This window comes from Myotis daubentonii, chromosome 2, assembly GCF_963259705.1.
Source record: "Myotis daubentonii chromosome 2, mMyoDau2.1, whole genome shotgun sequence".
NCBI classification, from domain to species: Eukaryota; Metazoa; Chordata; class Mammalia; order Chiroptera; family Vespertilionidae; genus Myotis; species Myotis daubentonii.
This window is the reverse complement of record NC_081841.1, coordinates 126,596,783-126,612,353: the sequence shown is the minus strand read 5'-3', so window position 1 is coordinate 126,612,353 and position 15,571 is coordinate 126,596,783. Positions and strand designations below refer to the sequence as shown.

General features: G+C 43.1%; 1 protein-coding gene across 1 annotated transcript in view; it reads right to left on the bottom strand.

Annotated features, from left to right (window-relative positions):
- Positions 1-14,665, bottom strand: part of CPB2 (carboxypeptidase B2) — a 73,495-nt gene extending 58,830 nt beyond the window's left edge. The window contains 1 exon segment of the mRNA XM_059684482.1: positions 14,500-14,665. Coding sequence (XP_059540465.1) covers positions 14,500-14,573 — 74 coding nt within the window. The 5' untranslated portion in view covers positions 14,574-14,665.
- Positions 14,666-15,571: the final 906 nt, after the last annotated feature.

Below are 15,571 nucleotides of genomic sequence, written 5' to 3'. Positions count from 1 at the left end.
TTTTTTGTCTGTATGATAATAACTCTTTTCCCATCCCTGGGTCATATTCTCCTTTTGTCTTTCTCATTTAAGCTTTTAATCCATTTGAAAGTTATTTGTTTGAGTGCAATGTAAAGAAGAAATTGAGTTATTTTTTTATTCTTACTAGTAGTGTAATTTATTAATTGCTAATACTTTCCTCAGGGTTCAGCTATGCCAATTCTGCCTTATGTAAGTTTTCATACATTTTTCTTTTTTTTTTTTACAGAGATAATGCTGGTTCATCATACCATTTCCTCTTCCTGGGCACACAGAAAAACTGCATTTCCCAGCCTCTCCTGTGGTTGCATTGAGAGCATGTGCCTGAGTTCTTGACAATGGGAATGTGTGTGGGAGTAGCAGGTGGTAGTCTTCAATGCTTATGTTTTCTCTCACCCTGTGGCTAGAAGCAAAGAACCCGAAGATGTGGAGTTGCAAAATGGAAGCAGCTCAGATCTCCAAGTTGCAGGAGAGCACTAGGGAGAGCCCTCGTGACCTTCAACAACTGGTGATATGAGTGAGAAATAAATCTGTGTTCTGGCAAGTGAAACTGTTTCAGGGTGAACTCATTATCCTATATAATAATAGAGAAACATGGTAATTAGCCGTAACTTTGCTACCCTTCCCATTGGCTAATCATCGAGATATGCAAATTAACTGCCAGCCAAGATGGCGGCTGACAGCCAGGCAGCTTAAGCAAACATGAGGCTTGCTTGCTCCAGTGACGGAGGAAGCCAAGGTTCCCCGCCTGCCGCCTCCAGGCTCTGAGCTCCTGAAGCAACAGTTCCAAAAGCTACAATGTTTCAATTATAGAAGCTAAAAGATGATGGTTAATTTGCATATACCAGTTGCTAGGGAAGACTGAGGACAACATGGAGGCCAAGCAGTACAGAAGGGAGCTAAGTAGAGGCCTCGAGGACAGAAACGGAGCCAAGGCTGCGGAGGTGGGAGGCAGGAGGTGGGAGGGCAAGCCCAGTCACAGTGGCTGCGGAGCCGGAGGGGCAGCGGCTTGGAGGGGAAAGGGCAGCGCCTGGGAGCAGGAGGGGAAACCCAGGAGGAGCAGCTGGGAGTGGGAGGGGAAACCCAGCAGGAGTGCCTGGGAGTGGGAAGGGAAACCCAGCAGGAGCAGCTGGGAGTGGGAGGGGAAACCCAGCCACAGCGGCTTGGATTGGGAGCAAAGCCCGCCTCAGCGGGTTTTGCTCCCCTCTCTCCTTCGCTCCAGCTGCTGGAAGCCCTATTCTTGCAGGAATCTTCCTGCAACGGGTCTCTAGTCCTATATAATAAAAGCCTAATATGCTGAGTGTCCAACCATGTGTTCAACTGTTCGACCAGTCCCTATGATGTGCACTGACCACCAAGGGGCAGATGTTCCAACCAGTAGGTCAGCTTGCTGCTGGGGTCCAGCCAATCAGGACCAGTCTCCTGATCGAACTCCCAAGGGGAGACTTTGCATAATATATATATAACAATAGATGGAATTCATATGAATGCTTATCAGTAATAGAATATTGGTAGTACCTCCTCATCCTAGAATATTTTCTAGCCATTATAAAGAACTAGAGGCCCGGTGCACAAAAATTTGTGCACTCAGGGGGGGTTCCTCAGCCTGGGACAGTCTGGGACCCTCTCACAGTCTGGGACCCCTTGGGGGATGTCCACCTGCTGGCTTAGGCCTGCTCTCTGGGGGATCGGGCCTAAGCTGGCAGTCAGACATCCCTCTGGCAGCCCGGGAGCCCTCAGGGGAGGTCCACTTGCCAGTGGGGAGCAGGCCTAAGCTACAGTCGGACATCCGTAGCGCAGCTGAGGGGACGGGAGAGGCTCCTGCTACCACCACTGTGCTGACGCCCTGTGGGAGTGCACTGACCACAAGGGGGCAGCTCCTGCATTGAGCGTCTGCCCCTTGGTGGTCAGTGTGTGTCATAGTGACCAGTCATTCCCAGTCGTTCTGCTGTTAGGGTCAATTTGCGTATTACCCTTTTATTGTATAGGATAGAGGCCTGGTGCATGGGTGGGGGCCAGCTGGTTTGCCCTGAAGGGTGTCCTGGATCAGGGTGAGGGTCCCCACTGGGGTGCCTGGCTAGCCTGGGTGAAGGGCTGATGGCTCTTTGCAGGCTGGCCAAGCCCCCCAGCAGGGACCCTCACTCCATGGGGGTGTGGCCAGCCTGGGTGAGGGGCTGATGGCTGTTTTCAGGCTGGCCACACCCCCTTCAGGGTGGAGGTCCCTGCTGGGGTGCCTGGCCAGCCTGGGTGAGGGGCTGAAGGCTGTTTGCAGGCTGGTCAAGCCCCACAGTAGGGACCCTCACCCCATGGGGGTGTGGCCAGCCTGGGTGAGGGGCTGATGGCCATTTTTAGGTTGACCAAGCTCCTGGTGACCCAAGCTCCCAGCCTCTCCTTTTTTTTTTTTTTCTTTCTGGGATTTATTTATCTTCTATAATTGAAACTTTGTAGCCTTGGGCGGAGCCCAGGACTAGCCAGGGTAGGCAGGAAGCTTGGCTTCCTCCATCGCCGGGGGCAACCCAAGCCTCCTGCTTGCTCCAGCTCCATGGCCACTGCCATCTTATTTGGGTTAATTTGCATACTTGCTCTTGATTGGCTTGTGGGTGTGGCTGGAGCATAGCAAAGGGATGGTTAATTTGCATGTTTCTCTTTTATTATATAGGATGAGATAGATTTATAATAATTAACTTGGGAAAGATTTATATCATGTACTAAGGGAGATAAGCAAGAAGCAAGTGGAAAACTCTATGAATATTACTCCATTTTTGTAAAATAAATAAATTAGAAAGAACAAGGAAATATTGTATGTGTTAAAAGCAGGAGAAAAGTTATAAATAAATAAACAACACATTGTTAACATTGATTTGGATGGTAGAGAATGGCAATTGATGGACTGGGTAGATGACAGAAGGGAGGAGCAAATAAGGTTGTTTTAAAAAGAAAGGTCTCTATAATTCTGATAGGAGAGATGACATTCAACTAATGAAAAACTATACATGGCTATACATAAATATATAAAGAAATGCATAAAAGAATGATCATTAAAATGTTAATTATGTTTTCTCAGTGTGATGAGATTTTAGTGTTTTTTCTCCTCCCTAATATTATGCTTTTCCACATTACTTATTTTCTAAAATTTACTTTTTTAACAAAAGCTTTCTTATTGTCTTTAGTCAGGAAAAATACTATTATAAAGCTACTCTGACTGTGAAAAAGCCACTCTTGAGCTTCTCATAATACTGGTGACCTTCTCCTTAAGCACAACCTTTATGGTTTTCAAATGTTCTCTGAGCCCATCAGTGAAGCATAGCCTTTTGTTGTATTTTCACTCTAGCATGCCCTGTTCCAGGAATTTTTTGATCCCTTTCTTACCATCTGCTGCAAGAGTTCTGACACTTGTAGTTCACTTAGTGCAGGCCATTGTTTTCTCAAGCTTCCAAACACCATTGAACAGCAGTTAACTCCACCTATCTCTCAAGGATCTACCTAGAAGGTTAAATCTTGTGTTATGGGTGAGTGCACCTCCTTAGGGTTATAGCCTCAATTCTTTATTAACATACTCAACACTTCCACAGCGAGATTATATCATGACTTAACCCTAGCTGTTGGTTTGGAGGTTGGATAGGGAAGTTGGAGTAGATCCTGAGGGCTGACAGTAGGAAATGGCATTACAGAACTGAGCTCCCCAATAGCATTGGAGGTAACAAAATTGCTACATAATAGAAGCCAGGTGGCAGTGCTTAACTGCCAGGTAACAAATTGTGCACAATTATTGTAATAAGCAGCAAGGTCAGAGTGGCAGCCAGAGAGGGACGTGATCTTCAGAAACCTATTGTTAAAGAGAACACAGAGTTCTTAGCGGCAAGATAGATGGGAAGCCAACAAAAGTATTGCTCAACCTTTACAAAAAAATAAATCAAGAATGGATAATGAGGAAGCTAAGGACATCTATTCCTATCCATTGCCCAGTTTCCAGACCTGGGCCGCTTCTTAGGTACAGAATTTCTTGCCTGAAGGAGAAGTCAGGTCCCCACCAGGAAAGACCCTGCAACAGCATAGAAAAGATATATGATCATGACGTCCTCAGTATTTTCCCAAAGGGACCTATGGCAACTTACTCAGGAAAATGCACATTGGGAAAAGGGGATTACTCAAGCATTTTGAGGTCTTTTGGATTCAGGATCCAAGCTGACACTGAAACATGGAGAGCTGGAGTCATAGTCTAAGTCCAGCTGATAGTAGAATCACTGGGTCCATGGATTCCCCCACAGTCATTTCTCTGGTCTCTAAATGTGTACTTGAAATGGACATACTTGGTAGTTGGACCCCCCCCCCTCCATATTGGTTTCTTGCCTATAAATTAAGAGCTATCATAGTTAGAAAAGCCTAAAGGTGAAACTGTCCACCCCACCCCCACCCTTTCACAGCCAAGATAGCAAAATTATAAAAAATGCATCTGGAGGAAATGGCAGGTGTAAGTACCATTCTTAAAGACCTAAAGATATAGTGATGGTGGTTCCCATCAAATTCACTTTCAATTCACCAATCTGGCTCCCACAAAAACCAAATGGATCCTAGAGCATGACAATGAACAATCAAACTCAACCAAGTAGGAATCCCAGTTGTAGTGACTGTACTCAATGTGGTATCTTTGCTGAGCAGGGCCTCAGGTGTATGGTATTTAGCTGATGAACTGGCCATCCCTCTCAAAAAAAAAGCATCCAAACAGTTCACATCCACTTGGGACAGACACCAATATACTAGTATATTTATAGTCTTGCTTCAATCTTAGATTAACTTTCCCACTAGATGTAATAATATAGTCAAAGAGAATTAGCCTTTATGGATATCTCAGTCTACTATATCAGTATCATCATGTGAATCATGGATTAGATGAGCAAGAAGTGGCAAGTGCATTGGAGGTCTTAGTAACACACATGTATTTTCAAGGGTGGGCAAAAAATACCAGAGATTCAGGGCCTGCCACACTAGAAATATTTTAAGAGTCTAGTGGTATGGGATAGGATGGGAAATCCCTTTCAGAATAATGAATAGACTCTTCTCCAAAGAGGACATACAGATGGCTAATATATATATATGTAAAAATGCTCAATGCCACTAATCAGAGACATGAAAATTAAAATGAGAATGAAGTATCACCTCACACCTGCCAGAATGGCTACCATCAATAAATCAACAAACAACAACTGCTGTCGAGGATGTGGAGAAAAGAGAACCCTAGTGCATTTCTGGTGGGAATTCAGACTGGTGCAGATATTATGGAAAACAGTATGGAGTTTCCTAAAAAAATATAAAATGGAATTGCTGTTTGATCCAGTGATCCCACTTCTGGGAATACCATATCCTAAGAATCCCAAAATACAAATCAGAAAGAATATATGCACCCCTATGTTCATAGCAGCATTATTTACAATAGCTAAGAACTGGAAACAGCCCAATGTCCATTAGTAGATAAGTGGATAAAAGAGCGGTGGTACATTTATGCAATGGAATACTATGTGGCTGTAAAAAGGAAGGATATCTTACTCATTAAAAGACAGCATGAAGGGACCTGGAGAGTATCATGCTAAGTGAAATAAGTCAGTCAGAGAAAGACAAGTATCCTCATGACCTCACTTATATGTGGAATCTAATCAACAATATAAACTGATGAACAAAATAGGTCCAGAGGCATGTATACATGGGACAGACTGACAGATATCAGAGGGAAGGGTGGTAGGTGGGATGGTAAGAGATTGACTGAATAACTTATATACATATATGCATAACCCATGAACACAGACAAGAGTGTGGGGAAGGCCTAAGGTGGGGTGAAGGAGGGTGAATGGGGGCAAAGAAAGGGGGTAGGGGATATATATAATCCTATCTAATAATAGACAAACATGGTAATTGACTGTACCTTCACTATACCTCCCATTGGCTAATCGGCGGGATATGCAAATTAACTGCCAACAAAGATGGTGGCTAATTTGCAGACTGCAGGCAGGGTGCGACAGCGCCATCCCGCCTGCTTCGCCTCCATCCAGGCCTGCTATTTGTGACCCAGGGTGGCGGGCGTTCGTGTGCAACCCCACCCGGGGCGGCCAGGCGGGGCAGCAGCAATCGGCCGGTGTGCGACCCGCCTGGGGCATCCCGTGTGCAACCCGACCTGGGGTGGTGCCCCAACCCCCATATCAGCCCTGCTGTGTGCACGACCCAGGGTGGCGCCCCAACCCTCGGATCGGCCCTGCCATGTGCACGACCTGGGGAGACGGGGCAGGCACTGAGGGATCGGGCCTGCCATCTGCCATCTGGGGAGCAGGCCTAAGCCAGCAGGTGGTTATCTCCCGAGGGGTCCCAGACTGTGAGAGGGCACAAGTGGGGCTGAGGGACACTCCCTCCCACCCTTCCTCCCTTGCCAGTGAAAAATTTTTGTGCACTGGGCCTCTAGTAATGTAAATAAAAAATAAGAGATGAATGCTTTCATCTTAACCTCCCATGCTAAAGAAGGGAGCAAAATTCTTGGTAGGTCTCTTGGGTTCTGAATATAGCTCACTAGGAAATACTGCTTCAAGACATATATTGGATGACAAAAAAGATTACCATTTTTTGAGAGGCGCAGAACAGAAAGGTTCAGACTGTCATGCAAGAGCCCTCATACCATATGGGATCAGAGACATCTGTGGTGGGAAAAGATGCCATTTGGAGGTTTTGGCATGTCCTAATAGAAGAATCACAATGTAGGCACCTAGAGCAAGGCCATGACATCTACAGTGGAAAATCATATATTTTTTCAAAAATAATTCCTGGCAGCTATTGGGCCATAATATATACAGAATGCCTGACCATGGGACAACAAGTGGTCATGGGGCCAGTCTCACCCACCATGAGCTGGGCTCTGACATATTCACTGTGGTAGGTAGACTAATGTTCATGCCCTATTCCTTAGCATAATCTGTTACCTTACATGACAAAAGTGACTTTGCAAAGGTGACTAAGGTGAGGATTTTAAAATGGCAAGATTATGTTGGGTTATCAATGGTTTCACAAAGAACCTTAAAAGTGGAAAAGAGAGACAGAGGTGATTTGATCTATGAAGAGGTCAAAGTGAATCTTCAATCAGCACCATTCCTCGAGGAGACCAGGAAACCACATGGTGACAAAGTGACTACATCAGTCACCTTCCACTATGGGTCTAGGTTTGCCTCTTCTGCCTTCAAAGCCTCAGTCAGCATCACCGTCTAAGGGCTTACATAGTGTATGATCCATGGGCGCATCATCACACATAATATTCTAGCAGGTTGAGAGATCCACTTTTCAAAGTATTGTGCAGAAACAGGTACATTATCATGGGATCCACTGTGCATATCTCATACCACACCACTCAGAAACTACTAGCTTGATACAGCATTTAGAATAGCTTATTGAAGGATCAGCTGAGGTTCTAGCTTGGAAAGGGACAACATCCTCTCGGATACAGTATACACTTTAAATCAATAACATACAGTTCTGTGTCTCCACTAGGTAGAATACATGGCTCCAGGAATCAAGCTGGAGTGGCCCCATATACTATCATTCCGAGCTGACCCATGTAGGGAAATTTTACTTTCAATTTACAAATATGGGTTCTGTAAGTTTAAAAGTCCTGGTTCCCAGAGGAAAAATTTTCCACAAGACATATGAAGTTCTAGTAAACTGCAAGTTCTTGCTGCTACACAATATTTCTGTCTCTGTGTGCCAAGAGATGATCAGAAAGGAGAGGCGTTACCTTCTGGAAGGGGCAATTGACCTTGGTCATCAGGAGGATATTGAGGGCTGCATTCACACAGTGAAGGTGGCAGGCAAGAATATGATTGGCTTTCAGATAATAAACTTAGACATTCTGTGATATTCTCTTGCCCAATTTCTTTATATGTTGACAAATGCAGCAGCCATGGCCCAAGAGGGCATGGTGATTGGGGCCTCAAACCCTTGATGCTGCAGGCCTGTGTTACCTCACCAGGTAGGCCACCTACACCAGGATAGGTACTGACAATGAGAAAACAGAATGGGGTGGTAGAAAAGGGGGATGATGGGTATTGGTTAGTCTCTCAAGACTTGCTGTAGCTGTAGGGACTGTAGTTAATTCCACTAATGTTTCTCTTCTATGTTTCTTTCTGGAAAAGAGACCAACCAGAATCCAAAAGCGTATTTTATGAAGCAGATTGATCTGAGTAGTACAAGATGTGACTATATAGTAGATGCCATGTGTGCTGCCCTGCATGGGTATCTGGGAAGGATAGGTGCTAGTTCTTTGAATGTTTAGTAAAATTTACTTGTGAAGCCATCTGGTCCAGGACTTTTGTTTGTTGGGAGTTTTCTGATTACTGCTTCAATTTCACTAGTTGTAATCTGTCTATAAGATTCTCTGATTATTCCTGATTCAGTTTGGAAAATTGTATGTTTCTAGGAATTTATTCATTTCATTCAAATTGCACAATTTGTTGGTATATGGTTATGTATAATATTTTCTTATAATCCTTTGTATTGCTTTGGTGTCAATTGTTACTTCTTCTCTTTGATTTCTGATTTTATTTATTTAGTCCTCCTCCCCCCCTTTTTTTTACTTGATGAGTCTGGTTAAAGGTTTATCAATCTTGTTTATATTTCCAAAGAATAAGCTCTTGGTTTCAATTATATTTTATGTTATTGTTTAAACTTTTTTTTTATTGATTTCAGAGAGGAAGGAAGAGGGAGAGAGAGAGAGAGAGAGAGAGAGAGAGAGAGAGAGAGAGAGAGAGAGAGAGAGAGAGAGAGAGAGAGAGAGAGAGATTAATGATGAGAGAGAATCATTGATCAGCTGCCTCCTATATGCCCCTCTTCTAGCTTGAAATGTTTCTGTTGAGAAATCAACTGACAGTCTTATGGGGGCTTCCTTGTAGGTAACTAACTGTCTTTCTCTTGATGCTTTTAAGATTCTCTCTTTGTCTTTAACCTGTACCATTTAAATTATGATGTTTTGATGTAGTGCTCTTTGGGTTCATCTTGTTTGGGACTCCTTGTACTTCCTGGACTTGTGTGTCTTTTTCCTTCACCAGGTCAGGGAAGTTTTTGGTCATTCTCAATCCCATGCTCTCTCTCTTCTCCTTGTACCCCTTTGATGCAGATGTTGTTATGCTTCATGTTGTCCCAAAGGTCCCTTAAACTATCCTCATTTAATATTTTTTTCTTTTTGCAGCTCTGATTGGGTGTTTGTTTCTTATTTGTGTTCCAAATTGCTGACTTGATCATCTGCTACATCCAACCTATAGCTTATTTCTTCCAGTGTATTTCTTTATTTTAGATATTGTGTTCTTCATTTGTGACTGGTCTTTTCTATATGGTTTCTATGTTCTTTTTCATGCTGTTGAGTATCATTATCACTTTGATTTCTATATTTGATAAATTTCTTGCCTTCATTGCATTTTATTTATTTATGTATTTATTTTTCCTCTGGAGCTTTCTCCTCTTCTTTCATTTGGGGTATATTTCTTTGTCTCTCCATTTTGACTGCCTTTTTGTTTCTATGTAATAGGTAGATCTGATCTGACTCCCAGCCTTTGTGTGGTAGCCTTATGTGGTGTCATTTGAGGTCCAGTGGTGCAGTCTCCTTGATCTCCTGAGCTGGGTGCTCCAGGAAAGTGCCTTGTGTGGATTATTTGGGCCCTCCTATTGTGATTGAGTCTCATTGCTATTGACCCATTCATGTGTCAAATTGACCTTCATGCTGACTGTGGCTCTCAACCCCAGTCACAGCATCCATGCTGCTGTGTAGGTGCTGACCACACAAAGCGGAATTCAGCTCAGCAGTTTTTGGTGCTTGTCAAGATCTCCAATTGGATATACTGCTTGGGAAGCTTATTGGATACTGTTCTGATGTTGTCTGAAGCTGGCCACTGGTGTGTTGATTCTGGCCCTTTGGGGGAACTCTGGTGCCTGCCACAGTCAGATGCTGTCTGTGACAGGCCCCAGCAACTTGTTTGGAGCTACAAGTTTTCCAGTTTGTGGTGGCCTCTGATAGGCCTGGGTGCTCCCAGAAAGGACCAAGCTGTGCACCAAGACTGTTTTTTTACTAGCACTGGACCCAGGGTCAGGTCAGCAAAAATCCCAAGGTCCCCCAATATCTGCCTTTGCCTGCCAGCTGTCTGGTAGTCTCAGTCACTGAAAGAGCCTCTGATGGTACTTGAGTTGCCTGAGGTATTTCACAGTGAGTCGCCAGGTAGGGGTGCATAGTGTTCACCAGACTGAAAGAGATTCAAATTCAGTTTCAGTTCTGGACTAAGGCCACTCAGCAAATGTCCCAGGTACACCAAGTCTAGCTGCCATCTGCTGGATGCTCTCACACCTTTGTGTTGGGGTGGGGTCTCAGGGAGTCATCAGAGTGAGGCTAGCAGTTTTCAGGCCCCAAAAGACCAAGATTTGGTGATGTGAAGGCAGGGCTCTCTCTGGTTGGGCTTGCAAGGGAATAATGGTCCCTGTCCTAGAGCCGCTCTACTCAGTCTGTCTGAGATTCTGCTGAGAGGAGCCCAACCTCAGCAGTGTGGGGCCTCCAGGAGTTGGGAGGATGAGGCTAGTGAATCTCCCATGAAGGGGAGGTGCTGGTCAGGCTTCAGAGAAAGTGGGTGTTGTGTTCCTCACCAGAGATCCACATAACTCAGTCTGTCCCAGATTTTGCCCAGCCATCAGCAGGGTGGAGCCACCAGAAGTTGGGTAAATGGGTCTGCTAGGAGCCCAGAGGGTGGGTCTATCAGATCACCCATGAGGGAGATATGCTAGTCAGGTTCACAGGAAAGTGGAGGAAATGGCTCCTGTCCCAATACCACACAACTCAGCCACTGATACCCCTTGAGTTTGCCCAAACCTCTACACCCCATACAAGGCAGCTGACTCCTCAGTAGAGCATAAGATCTATAGGGTGGCGTGAGAGGGAGTCCAGAGGGTGGGGCTATTGCTTTCTCCCAGGCTGATGGCCTTTGTAGGGGAGTGCTCCACCCAAGAAAGATGGCATCTGTGGTAAGGGAGAGGGACTCAGCACAAGGGTCCTGGCAGCTGTCCCTTCAGCTCTCTCCCCAGAGCCACAAACCCCAGTCTCTGCCCACACAACTCTAGTCCATTCTGCCCTTCCTCTGCTGGAGCCCAGGGTGAGTGAAAAAATTTTGTGTGTTGGCCCTTTAAGAGATTGCCTGTGTCTTTAGTGGACTCTTGTCTCTCCCTGGTGGACAGAAACCCTGCTGATTTTTACAGCCAAATGTTATGTGGGTGCTTCTTTCTGGCTCTGGTGCTCTGGGCTGGGGAGCCCACCTTGGGTTTGAGACCCCACACCTCTCAGGGGAACCCTCCCCACAGCTGAGATATCCCTCCAGAACCTCAGCTGCCCATGGGAGCAGGGCCAACCCTTTTCTCATCTCTACCCTTTCTGCAAGTCTAGATGTGGCTTTCTCTGTAAATTCCTGGTTATAAGAATTCTCTCCAGGCCCTCACCAGGTAACTCAGTTGGTTAAAGGGTTGTCCTGATATGCTAAGGTTGTGGGTTCGATCCCTGTTAATGGCAAATACAAGAATCAACCAATGAATGCGTAAATAAGTGGAACAACAAATTGATGTTTATCTTTCTTTCTCCCCCTTCCTCTCTCTCCCTTTCAAACACACACACACACACACACACACACACACACACACACACACACACACACACAATTTCTTTTCAGCTAGTCTACAGTTGGTTATTCAGGATGATTGGTCTATAATTTACTTGTAATTCCAGTTTGGTCCTGGGAAGAGGTGAGTGTTCCTTCCACCTACTTCACCACTATCATGGATCCCCCTTTTTAATTCCTCTTCTCCCTGCACCCTACTTTCTGATTCTAAATAAATAGCCTCACCTGACAGGCTATACTTAGGTAATCATAGCACAATGCAATTATTGGTTGTTTACCAGATACTTGCCAGTATTTTAGCTGTACCCTTTATTGTGTTTGACCTTTAAAAGCAAGTGACTATGGAGACTTCTTTGTTGTTGTTGCCTTTCTCCTAGGCAGATGGTATTTATGCCTTCAAAACTTTTTTTTGTCTTTCAGGGCATTTCACTGATGATATTTATCTCAATACAACTACAAATCTGCCTCTAAGAGATTGCCTGAATACAAAACATTATTAGGAAAATCATTATGACAAGAAAACAATAACAAAGAACCACTTTAAAAAAAGCCACATCATTAGCTAGTCCAAGAAGAAATTATATTCTTCCCTCAGAAATAATTCATCAAAGTCTGTCACCATGAATGAAATTAGATTTCTCTTTTAGCTTCAGTGATTGGCTATTCCTGGAAAAACAGCACACAGAATTGTGTGGTACAAAACAAATATTTTTTTTCTCTCAGAAAGAAGAGTTTGTGTTTTTTTCTAGTGGCAATATGGGACTGAGAAATCAGATATGCTTCTGCTCACAAAACTGCAGTTTCCCCTCCCCCAACACACAGAGACCATCACCATCGACACAAAGTATTAAATATTTTTTATATTATTTGGTTAAAATATAGTCATTGTCTCATTTCTCTCTTTGAGAGCACAGATCTCAGTCAGACTTCAAAGTATATGTTGAAGCAAAAAATAGTAAGAAAAGCCATGCATGAAGGAGTTTTCTCATTTATTTCTTCACCACTTCTTCCTTTCTGTCTATTTTCTTTGCATAACATTTAGTCTCAGCACACTGTTATATGCGTATTCATTCTGAAGGCACATGATAAAGCTTTTAGTATATCTTGCCAAGGGTTATCTTCTCAAAGAGTTTGGTTGACTACGTGATCATATGGTTCCCTACAGGAGAGTACACAAGGCCCTGTACCCAGTGGGCTTTCTCTGAAGCAGGCGCTGAGGCCACCTTAGACCTGCCATATGTGAGGGCCAGCTGACTGGACCTCCAGCTCCGGCCTTTCTCTACCCTGCATTCCAGACTGACTGTATTCTCCACAAACTTGCAAATCTGATATCCCTTCAAATTGGTTCTTTTCATATTTTCTAGATTTTTTTTAGAGGCAATGGTGTGCAATGAGCACAATGGAAATGAGGCTAAAGTGGGTTTGAATCCAAACTCTACATTTACTATTTGATTTGGGGCACATGGTTTTTCCTTCCTGAGGCTTAGGTTTCTCCTTGGTAAAATGTCAACAGAGAGTCCTAGAGTGTAGGGTTGCAGACATCTGAAGAGGTCACACTTCTAAGTGCCTAGACTGATGAATGGGATAACACAGGTGCTAAATAACCATGCATTCTCTCTTCCCCCTCTCTGTCAGTGAGTGTCACTGTCTACCGTACCAGGTTGGACATGTTGTATCAGTTTTCCTCGTTCCCTCTCCCTTACCCTTAATTAAAGCCAATCACCAATTTATGGGATATTAGAACTGGCAAGGACCTTAGAAATCATAGTCATCCGAGTTATTGATGAAATATGGAGACATAAATCACTGATTTTTCTCGCAATTTGACACCTGTGTCACCTCAATAACAGTAATTATTCAGTGAAGTTTGTGCTTGACAATTGACAATCATATTGAGCAAAAAAGAATCAACCAACTATAGTTAGTTCAGTGATGATGTGCAAACACAGCTTCAGGCTTACCAGTAAAATTCTATTATCTTAAATGCTCTTTATAATGCAATTTTTTTTTCTGGTATAATTTTCTCTGTCCCTTTCTCTTTGCCAATCACTAACATGGGGAGAAGAATCTGTTTCAGCAGGAATTGGAGAAGAAAAAAATCATAGAAGCAAAACAAAGAATAAAATAATTCCAAAGAAAACAATATCAATAAAAGCCCTAAATATTAGCTAGTGAATACATTACAATGTTACACATAGCCATGAACTACGAACTACTTTCACCTCATATTATATATGCCAGAGCATGTGTTCAATCGTGTTCTTCTAAGTGATTTATAGTAGAAAACCTTAAAGGAATCACTCTACTAAGCAAAATAAGAATTAGATATATACATGTAGCTGTTCTTATAATACAACTATTCTTCCTTTTATATTCCATGCTTGAATACTCATGCACAACCTAACCTCCTATTTGATACCTTGACCTTGTTCTCCCTTCTATGTTTTATGTACAAGAATAAAATAAATTACCTATAGTTAATGTATTTTATATGTGTTAGGGTGTAAAAATTACTTTTTATAAATGTTTATTTTTCTTTAATCTCCATACACACTGAATGTACATATAATCCAGATATACATATAATCCTGATAATAAAACTGGAACCAGATAAGAAAAAAGACAGGCCCTAGTTCTAGTGAGATCCTTTTCTTGAAATTTAATATCTGTAAGGGCAACATGGAAAGTTTCAGAAAGAGCTAACCTTCAAACTTTAACAATTGCTCCCCATTCCAGTGCACTTACCACATTCTATGGGGTATGCAAGTGGGAAAATGGCCAACCACCCTCTAGGATTCCATTAGGTTACCTTTGAAATGTGAAGACATGTTGTTCAAAAACAAGGACAGTGGCTACCAGGACTCCAAAGCTATAAAACTTCATCCCAACAGTTCTTTGCAGAAAAACAAATTTCTCTGAAGAAAAGGGCCCTGATAACTGGTTACATAAGAGACTTCTTTACACACTGGTTAAAATATAATGCTGTTTCCTCCCATTTCTGTAATCAATCAACTTGCATTTCCACTCTCAAAAAGGAAGTATGATGAGAGTTGTTGTTCTTAGTTGAGACTATCTAGAAAATATTTAACTTCTCAGGGAAGATGAGGCCAAGAATAAACGGGTAGTAATGTAGCAGGAATATAGGAACATGTTGGACTTATTGGAGAGCCACAGCCAGCTAGCCTGCGAGTCAACTCTACCCACTAATGTGCCAACAGCAATCAAGGCTCAATTACTACAGGAAGGCACACACAACCCACATAAGGGACCCAGCTCAGATATCAGGGAGACTGTGCCAATGAGACACACAGGTTGCCTAGTACATAAGGCCATCCTGACAAGATTGGAAGATGTAGCAGATCTGTCTAATACATAGAAGCAAATACAGAGGAGACAAAGAAATGTCCTAAATAAAAGAACAGGACAAAACTCCAGAAAAAGTACTAAATAAAATGAAGGCAAGCAATCTACCTGATAGAGTTCAAAACACTGGTTGTAAGGATGCTCAAGGAACTTAGTGAGAAATTTAACAAAGAGACAGTAAGCAAAAAAACCCCAAAAACATAAAAACCATAAAAGAACCAGTCATAAATAAAGAATACAATAACTGGAATGAAGAATACACTAGAAGAAATCAATAACAGATTAGATGAAGCAGAGGATAGAATCAGCACTTTAGAAGACCAAGTAGTAGATATACCCAGTTGGAACAACAAAAAGAAAAAAAGAATTAAAAATAAATGAGGAAACTTCAAAGGACCTCTGGGACATTATCAAGTACTAGTGGCTGGATGCATGAAAATTTGTGCAAGAGTAGGACTTCTTTCCCCCGGCTGCTGGCACTGGCTTCCCTCTGGCACCAGGACCTGGGCTTTCCTTCT